Source organism: Accipiter gentilis, chromosome 5 (genome assembly GCF_929443795.1).
Source record: "Accipiter gentilis chromosome 5, bAccGen1.1, whole genome shotgun sequence".
Classification (NCBI taxonomy): domain Eukaryota; kingdom Metazoa; phylum Chordata; class Aves; order Accipitriformes; family Accipitridae; genus Astur; species Astur gentilis.
The window spans coordinates 24,896,647-24,906,954 of record NC_064884.1 but is presented as its reverse complement, the minus strand read 5'-3'; the positions used below and the strand labels follow the sequence as shown (position 1 = coordinate 24,906,954).

The following is a 10,308-nucleotide window of genomic DNA, read 5'->3' as shown; positions in this document are numbered from 1 at the left end:
GTTTTACAGGAGTGTGTGTATTTAGGGGATGTTTTTAAGAAGCTAATAGTGTGCTGCCTCTGAAAGCTGGAAAAGGCTGCTGCTTGCTGCTGCTGCTGCAGTAGCTGGTGCAGCAGGATGAACGTGTAAAGGACAGACAGCTGCCTGAGCCGTGCCGGTGAGTCTCCCGTCCTGCTCTGTCTTCATTTACTGAAGGGATACAGAAGAAAACAGATGCACTAAGCAAGTGTCACACTGGATCTACCACTGTGTACCCTTCACTGTGGAAAATGGTCAACAAAGACATGAATGGATTTCCAGTCAAGAAGTGCTCAGCCTTTCAGTTTTTTAAAAAGAGGGTAAGGTTTTCCTTTAATTCTTTCTTTTCACTTTCTTTTTGTTGTTGTTGCTGTATTTGTTAATGTGCTAGAGCAGACAGAAAGTCACTGAAGAAGGAAGGTGTTTTAATACCGGTCTCCTACTGTAACAAGCCCGTGGCACGGGCAGTTCTATTGAACACCAAGGGTAATAACACCGTAGGTGAAGGGGAGCTGGGGAGAGGGGACGAGGATGGGGGGACTGGAAGGCATTACATCAGCAGTCTTTGCTGTGGAATGTATATCTCAATCACAGCTGACCACAGGGCTTGACGCAATACAACCGGCAATTCAGACGGGGATAATACGCTCCAAAGCAGAGTGCAGGGTTGTTGCAGCTTGTCTCTGACTCCCTCCTCCACATCCACCTAGGGGTATGACTCCCTCCACACCTTTCATTCACTTGCCTGAAGTGCGGCATTACCCACCTCCATTCATCATCTCAAAGGGGGGGAAAAAGAGAACAAAGAGGCATTTGTGAGCTCAGCAAAATATTTCACAGCTTGTAATTTGCCTGTAATCACAATTAATGCAGGAGAAAAGAATAAGACTGAGGTACGCCTGGGCTTGGTTTTCTTTTACATTCTTTAACTTAGGCAGATATGTCAGGTTTCAGAGAAGATCTGCTATGTATTATATTTGACTGCTGATTTCCTTAAGTAAGTGTAACACTCTACCTCATCACTTCAGTTAAGTCCTTTCTGTTTCTTTGACTCTTTTATAGTGACAGTGTGGCACACTCTGTGTTTAACTTGAGCAACAAAGTCATTTCCATGTGGCTTAAAGGACAGGTATTCTGAGTATGTCTGAGTAGACCCAGACGGGAGAAGCAAAGCATCAGAAAGAGATTGGTAGCAGGGACTCCCCTATGGAAAGGATTTCCTGAATGATTAAAACGACAACCCTCTCTTTAAACAGACTGGAGTAAGAGCAGATAAGCTGCTCCATTCACTCGTTAGTTCATTCATTCATTCATCCCCATTCATTCTCTCTCTTCATTATGCCAAGAATATGGTCAGTCCATTTAACCCTTCAAGCAAAGACAATGAAGTCTACACTAGATACTAATTTGAAAGCCAAGGTCAAACTCTTTTAGGCACCGAGATGCCAGATTTAAGGGCAGACCTGGAAAATACTAACAGCGTCACTTGGAGGAAAAAAGTGCAGTGTTTGCTGACATTTGTTGTTTCTAAGGTGGTTTGTGGAAGCCGCAGATAGATAGCCCAAACACCATGTAAACTCAGCCCATAAAAATGGTTCTCAGCCCAAGCTGCTTCTCATTTAAGTATATTGCTATTGGCACATATATGTTTGATATTCAGCTCACCAGAAAGGTTTATCTGTTTTTCAAAATTGCTTGAAGGTTTTAATACAAATGTATTCTTAAAGAGGAAACAAAATAGCTTGCAGTTCCTGTATGACGTTAATTATTGGCAATTGTCTCCTATCTCTGTTTAGAGCTAAGGCAAGTTATCACTGGAAGCCTCTACATCATTCTGTTCTAGAAGCAGGGAAAATTGGGTTTTTTTCAGAGCTATACTGATGATCAATGAATTTGTCATTGGAAAAGATTGTCAATTGTAGTCATATTTGAAGAAATTGGCATAGTGATACAGTCCTGGACAGTGGATCAGGACAAATAGCCATTTTTAGTTTCTGAGGGTTTTCATTTTATCAGATTTTGCCTTTTTGCTATTGTGATGAAGATAGATGAAATCAGTAAAACCAATTTAGAGACACAAAGGAAGGAAATTCCCTCCCTATACATTTCTGTCAATAGATATATATGTTCATTGATGTTTCTCTTATCCCCATTATCTTCCTCCAAGAAAATCTTCTGCATTCAAACATTAACCACACCGTTCCTATGCCAGTGCTTGAAACATGTACAAACAAGAAAAGCTACATGTTCATAATGTGTTGCTGGCTCCCAGCAATATATCTTGCATTTGTTGGACTGGTGACATGCTGCATTTAACTGCTGGGAGGATGGGGAAAGATGGTTAAAGACAGTCAATTTGGTTCCCTACCAATGCTCTGGACACTCTGGCTGAACAACCACCAAAATCCTGTGTGTACAGAAGCACAGCTGCTAGATTTCTTGATTTGAGTCTAGCGTATGATGTTGTTTGGCAGTTTGCATCACCACAGCACCAGCACACCATAATGAGCACCAGCAACCTACTGGATGCATCCTACATTCATAGTGAGAGTCAGGTCTTGTCTGCAGAGCCTAGCAGACCTGGCTACAGGGTGAGGTGTTGCTATCCCCACTTTACTGACAGGTGACTGAAACCCAGAGAAGGAGATTTGTTGTCTGGGTACTGCTCCCAGATTCCCAACAGGGTCTATGATGAAAAAAGGGATGGGACTCCAATCTCTCCAGTTTAAAATCACTGTGTCTGTCTCCTCCAAAAGCTCACATTTCTAGCACAGGTGCTTTTCAAGTCTAATTCTAAAAAAATCCATATCAATCTAGATTAGAACACCCCAAATTTCAGGAAACACTACTATTTTTTCAACTCAGTTGTTAGATTTTTTTGGAAGAAAGTACCAGATGTACCTTCATTGTTTTCATTTTCCATTGAGCCTTATGTTTTCATTAAATTGCAATCCTCTTTGTTGCTCTGGCCAAGAGTGCAGAAAGGACTGGTAGAGCTCTGTGGATTTAAACTAGGCTGAAAGTCCATTCAAACATTGACTTGAATTTGAGGACCAGGTTTTTTTTAAGCCTGGCTTATTCTCTGATGACAAAGCACTGACCCTCTGGGATGCTGCCTGCTGTGTCAGATGATTCAGGGTATGGGCTAATCACGTCCAGAGGTCAGAGAACAGGAAGGAATGGCTGAAACTAAAAGGCAGCACACTTAATTGAAATAAAAGGGAAAATAGAAACTATTGGTTTTGCAGAATACCCTGTAGCACTCACTGCTGGCAGGGTTGGAACAAACAGATAGGGACTCCATCCGCTTAAAACCTGCGCAGTTTGGAAGAAAACCAAATTATTTACAATGCCTGTCTTTTTTCATTGCAAGAGACGTAACAGGATCAGGATGATATTTTAATAATTAAATATTGGTTTTTAATTAATGATGACACAAATCTAAAAAGAGAAGGGGACAGAAGAAGATGGGGCATATATGGGCACAAAGAGGGAATCTGAAGTTACTCTAATGAAGATAAATTATAAAAAACATTGTTCATATAATCTTAGGTCATGGTGTAAAAGGATCACCTTCTGACAAGGCTGGGAGATTAAAAGACATCGTCTCATAGCACATAGTTACTTTCATTTTTGTTACCATCCCTTTCCCTGTCCACTGATGTTGCGTATTGGATACCTATATAAATAGCCCATTGACTTGCTTTGGCTACAAATGGCTGGGAAATCTCTCTTTTTCATATACTAGCAGCATTTTGACCTTCCAAAAGTTCAGTTAAAAGGTTTTGTTAATTAGCAGAAGTCACATCCCTCTGTTGTGGGGGGCTCACAGGTCTCATCCTTCAGAGCTGTGCAGGATTACCCACAGAACTGGACTGTACCGATTTAAAAGATTGCTGAATGTGGTAAACCAGCAAATATGCTATTGCTGTTCAGCCAACATGATAACCCAGGGCAGAGGGTCCTTTCATTGCCACCTACTGCCATCCCCGCCAGTTGGTTTTGGGAAGTGGGCATTTGTGGTATTTGCACTGCCTTCTTCTGCTGCATTTGCCTCCCTTATAAAGAGTTTTGGATAACATTTTGCAATATATGACCTCACTCATCTTGAAATAACATACCATGTCATATAACACAACACAACACAACCAACATAGTTAAAGCAGGATGAATGATGGACTGCCTGTGCCACTGGGTGATGATATAGTAACCTCAGTGAACATGGAAATTCATTACCTTCTTAGGTCTGGACCGAGACCAAACACAAAATTATTCAGAATGTGAAGAAGATAAATGACTGATAAATGGGAAAAGAAATAGCTGTCTCCCATAAAAGAAAAAAAAAAAAAAAAGAAACAGGGCATGTCTTAGAGAGGAAGTTTATTGCAGGGATTAAGGATTTGCTAGTCTGAAACCTGATAAGGGAAAGAATATACATAATCCTTTTTCACTGAGAAAATTTACATTAATTAGCAATTTAGGTCAAGCTAAAGTGAATGCGCAAGAAGGAAGAGAAAATCCCTATCTTTATTTATATGCAGTTTTTCCAAATATGCAGCTTGTGGAAACCATGACCTTCCCCTTTCTAGGTTGATATTTTATGGCACTACACACCAGCAGCTTTCTCCATATACAAACCGAAGAGGCTAACTCATAAACATCATCATGCATGAAGATGACAGCTGAGCCAGCATTAGAGCTCAAGGCAATGAGTGGGTGAGGGAAGTGCAGAATTACCTGAATACCATTTTTAGGATTACAGTAATTTAGTGATACAGAAAGCCCTTGAAATCAGTATTTCCAGCTGACCTCCTAGAGATTATGTTCCCTCTGGTAGATTCTGCTGCTGGGGGGCTGCTCTCTGCTCTGCCACTTTTACAGATCTAGAAGTCCATTTCAGGACAGGAGTTACCTTTCTTTAGGGTAATCGGGAGCTTACCAAGAAGAAACTAATTGAGAGCCAAAGCTGATTGTACCTTAGGAAAATGCCATCTTTATACGGGATGACTGCTGCTTTTCTTAGCTGCTTGGACCAATGTCACAAAACTACATAAATTTTAAAGTTGATTTCCAGAGACAGGGATCCTGGCTGACTGCAAGTGAGACAGAGTTCTGCCACAATAGAGACTTCTTTCCCATCCCGCTTCTTCTGTGTGGAGAGGTGCTAAGCATCTGTGGCTGCTCTTGGCATCAGCCAAAGCTGTAAGCACTCAACCTTGCCCAGCACAATCCCAAATGCCTTTATCAGACTTTAACTTGAGTTTTGCAGACCACAATTGCCACAGGGCTTTAATGTAACTAAGATGAAGGTGGCCCAATATCTCAGTCAGGCTTCAAACATGCTACAGACATTCATTGAACTGAACAATAATTTTCTCACCTTCTGTCTATCTCTTTCTGAAAAAGCCTATTAATTAAACACAAGGGACAAAATATGAGAGCTGATGAGAAAGCATCTAAGGCCCACGTACTGGTTTTGCATAAAGAACTTTGTTTTCCTCTGTCTTCCCATTCAGCCAAGATATGCTTTGTGTTAGGATCACTGCTACTATTTTGCTCCTCAGCTACCACATAGAAAAAAATTCATGGGGTAAAACTGGTAATGCCTAGACAAGAAAACAACTTGGAGTCCCTTGTTCAAACCTAAAACATGAGAGTGTTGTTAAAACTTAAGTATAAAAGCTTGGAATAAAAGGAATAAAAAAGAAAAGAAATAAGGAAGGATGGAGGAATGACAGCAGAATGAGAGAACAGGAAAGAAAAAAAAAAGAACAAGAGAGAGAAAAGTCTTCTTATTCCTTTCTCCCTTCTCTAACGTCTTTCTTCCTCTTTCATCAACATGTAAGACTAGAAGGCACATCCAGACTCTTTAAGCTTGATCTCTTTTCCTAAATATGCCTCATAATTCCTACCACAAATTTGTGAAGCTGCTGCTTGAAATTGCACAGGTCTCTTTCACTTTTGGGAAGACCACCCTGCTTGAAAATTTAGAAATTCTCCTCTCGTTTTCAGCCCAATTTTATACCTGACCAATTTATTCCCATTTGCTCTTGTACCAACATAAAGCAACAACTTAAATAGCTCTTGCCCTCCCCTCATATGTATAACCACTGGCGTGTTTATAGAGAGCAGTCATTTCTTCTCTCAGCTGTATTTGGCTAGGCTAAATAAGACAACTTCTTTTAGACTCTTCTTTTAGGAGAGACTTTCCTTTCCCCTATAACACTAGCAGACAAAGGCAGCTGTCACATTTGCTAGCCTGGAGATCTCTGTGGTGTTGCCAAAGCATCCATATATTCCTCTTTCTCTGTTCTTTCTCATGGAGTCCACCTCACACTTCTAACCTCCATCCCACTCCTCTCCTCCCACTCTGGTCCTCTTTTGCTGAGCAGGTCTCCTGTGTGTCACTGGCAAATATTATGAGCACAAGCCTAGGTTCTGTATCAAACCCAACTCTAGTACTAACCTTCCTCTTGTCAATACACTTTTAGCTAGCTCCTTTCTCTCATAACTATTTTTGTAAGAGTACTCATATTTTCCATTTTAACTAGTTAATTCCCATGTATTATCGCCGTCTTACTGGGTTACTGAAGACCATATGAATTAGATTATCCACATTTGCCTCATCAAAGGAAGACACCAGGCAAGTTTGGCATACTGGTAAATGCATGTTGCATGTTATCTATCTCATTTTCTATTGAACCCTTTAAAATTTACTCTCTCTTCAGATGTGGTAAGTTTTGTTTCTGTACACATAGTCCCATAAGGCTTTTTCTCCCATGCTGTACATCACTCTCCTCCTGGAAAATGCAGACCACGGAATTCATCTTAAGATTTACCTTTCATCTCATCTCAATCCTTCTGAGAAACAGATTTCTTTTTTCCTCCTTTTTTTTAAATTTCAGAATCTGACTGGATCTTTCCAGACCCACTCACAGCTCTTGTACCACTTTCAGGTCCTTGTTATCCACCATCACTAATGAAATAGCAAGGGTGGGGTGGGGGGGGGGGGGGAGGTTCTTTTGAGAGCCTGCTCTGGCTCATTCCTTTCAAGATCAGATTAGATATTGCTTGAGCCTGAAAAGTGCTTCCGTCTTTCTTCATTACATGCCTTCAGAGTTGAGCATGGCTTCTGTTTGGGGAAGGGCCAGCCATGAGATCTCTGAGTCTTCTGCCAAGTGAATATCAACACTGTTTTAAAGGCTACAGAGTCTGGAGTTAAATTCTTAGAGCAATCCTGCCCCAAACGCAACGTTGTCACTGCTATCATAACTCAGCTCAGCAGCCTCAGTATCATTTACCCTCAGTCTGAACATCCAAATTGTCTGAAAAACATCATGATGCAAGAAACTGCCAGGAAGAAGAGCAGCACAAAGAATTTTGGACTATGTGGGACTATTTGGACTTGGTTATGTGGGAAGAGGTGATGCAAACTGAGATACTGAGAAAGCAGACAGCTGTGTCTGCTGAAAACTCAATGTGATTCCTCTGCCAAATGGCGAGAATGATAAATATGATCTGCAGGGGCTGGGAAGGACTAAGAATTTGGAGCAACTTGGTGTATATGTTACCTTATCTACTAATTAAAGACATGGTTTTGATGAGGGTTACAAGCTCAGGGGAGGTCAAGGGTCGTGTCCATGCAGAAAGGAATCAGAGAATTGAAAGCAAGGGGAAAGCTTATATCCTTCTAGCAAATTGGCTGGTGTAGAGAAGGAGAAAATGGAAGGACAGCAACCATCTCTGCAGAAAAACATGTAAATGGAGATGCTAAAGCAATGGAAAAACAAGCAAGATCTAAAACCACAAAAGAAGCTTGCAGAATCAAATCAATAACACAGAAGTTTTTTTCTAAATAGCACGTTATCACAAAATATTTGTTAGTGGTTGTTATTTACAACAGTTGCTTTTACAGCAAGACGAATAAATACTGAGAGTAAGAAAACAATGAATAGCTCTGAGAGCAATAAATTTTAATGTTTATTGAAGAATCTGCGCTGACAAATTTCCAAATCAGCTTACAAGCAATTAACCAAGTCTCAAAATATCCTGATGAGGTAGAAAAAGCATTCCCATTTCACAGATAAGTGGACAAAGAGAAAATAGGTAGCTAAGTCAGTTAGACAAGTTATTATACAAGACAGAAGTTACTCTTTTTTTCCTGACCCTTACTGTAACTTTTCCTCACTAAAACAAAACAAAACAAAACAAAAAAAACAAATTTGCTTTTCTTGAAACAGCAGCAGCAAACATCTGGTAGGGTTTGCTGTGGCTGGAAGTTATGCAGGAGTTTTAAGCAGCTTAATGATGCAGGCACCAAAATAATTTTTAATTTTTTTCAAATGGTCAGAAGTGCCTGATCCAGTTTCGTTCACATGGCAGTGGCACCAGAAGATTCTAGATACTGTATTAAGCTTGAAAAGCTATTATTTCCAGTCTACTCAGCTCGTTAAGAAATTGCTGAAGAAAAAAGCATGACAAATAGAGATCCTGCCTTCCCTACAAAGTCAAGAGTGCCAAGGGGCATGTTTGTATTATAAGCGTCTTCCAGCATGGCCAAAGCCTGTTCCCATACTGCGACGCATCAGGAAACGGCTGAAGAGGTGACAGCCTGAGCTGAGCCCACTGTGCTCCATTACCCACTGCTTATTTCACTGCTCTTGTGCCTCCCACCAGCAACACCCTGAACATGCAAACTTCTGCATAACATCAGAAGCACAGATGGTGAGCTGTGCACGGGGCAGGGGCTGCCTCTTTTTACTGTAGATGTAGGCAGACATTCATTTGACGTGCACCACCACCAGCGGTAACCTATTTTACTTCCCAGCTCCAGTGGAGGAGGAGCCATGCACGCGGTCAGATGCTGCAGCTCAGTTGCCAAGGGGCCACTTGTTCGGATGCCAACAACCTACTTCCTTGTACTTTTCAGTGCCATATATTTTTGTACACTGTACAAAGCATGCAGTGGGGGTTCAGTTGTCTTCTGAAAAGATCTGGAGGACTACTCATGGTGAAAGTGCCTGCCAGTTAGGTAGTACACATTGGGGCTTTCCTCAAAACATTCAAAGTCTACCCTAAAAGGAGGAGGGGATACCCTGCATCTGCTGCCCCACTGCCAGCAGCTTACAGATGTGGTATGGGGCTGGAACATGACCCTGAGTTCCACTCTCACCCACCCACAGCAGCACTCTTACAGCATCCTAGTGGGCTGGGACCTTTTCAGGCAGAATTTTAAGGGGCCACATTTCACCAATCCTGGGTGCTAAAGGAGTACTCAGGAGAACAGACTTCCAATTGCAACTCTGACTCTGGTGTAGTGTTTGACCCTGGGAAGCCACCTCAGCTATCTTCACAGGAATCCTTTGGCCAACTGTCTAGACTCCAGGCTCTTCAGGGTAGAGAAAAAGAGACTGAATTTCTACACTGCCTAAACAAGTCAGGTTCAAATCTCAGTTGAGGCTTCATGAACACAAATAATATAGTGAAAACCACTGGCTGTTGTTGCGATCAAAATTATTTTTTGTATGGCTGATTGGGAGAGAGTTGGGGTTTTTTGCAGCTACAGATGGGAAAGGTATCTTTTATTTTATTTCCTGCTCTGTTTTTATTAGAGATTTCTAGACCATCTTGCTTCAGTCAATTCCTATGTAAGCTTTTTACTGAGGCATTTAAAGGTCTTCAAGTGTATAGCAGAAGTAAGTAAAAAAGGTTATTAAGCCAAATGCTTGAACTGCAGGTCAGCAACAAAATTTGTAGATGTATTGCAAAAAAATTTCACCCAAGAATAGGTCAATAAAATGGCTTGAAATTTTTAAGTAATCACAGATTAGTGAAAAAATATATAGTTCTTTCAGTATCCTTGGTTTTCCTGAAAGATCCCTGCATTTATCTAATGAAAGGCTGTTAAACTTTAATAGCTTAACTGTAAGTAGGTTGGAATTTGATTAATAATAATTTATTTCTTGCTTTAAAATTAATGACATTTTGAAGCATTTTGTCATTGTTTGACACACTCTGGTTCATGCAAAACTTTGGACTCCTCATTCCGAAAAGGTCAACTTAAAGGAGTGCTCCTTACAAGAACAGCCATTGCAACATCCACTTTTCTGGTTGGAGTGTTGGTCTCAACCTCTATGCTATGAGAACAAAATCACTGTGGGAATCCTCTATGTAAAACCTTTCTGACTAACTGCTAGGCTATGATGCAAAGAAGAGCTAAAAGAAAAGGCATGTGAAGAGAAGACAATGGAAAGTGATGTTGGAGGAGGACAGTCTGTGATATAAAAACCT

General features: G+C 40.9%; 1 protein-coding gene across 1 annotated transcript in view; it reads left to right on the top strand.

The window, feature by feature from the left end:
- Positions 1-254: 254 nt before the first annotated feature.
- SGK1 (serum/glucocorticoid regulated kinase 1) overlaps positions 255-10,308 on the top strand; it is a 79,036-nt gene continuing 68,982 nt past the window's right edge. The window contains exon 1 of the mRNA XM_049800204.1: positions 255-338. Coding sequence (XP_049656161.1) covers positions 270-338 — 69 coding nt within the window. The 5' untranslated portion in view covers positions 255-269. The remainder of the gene's footprint in view (positions 339-10,308) is intronic.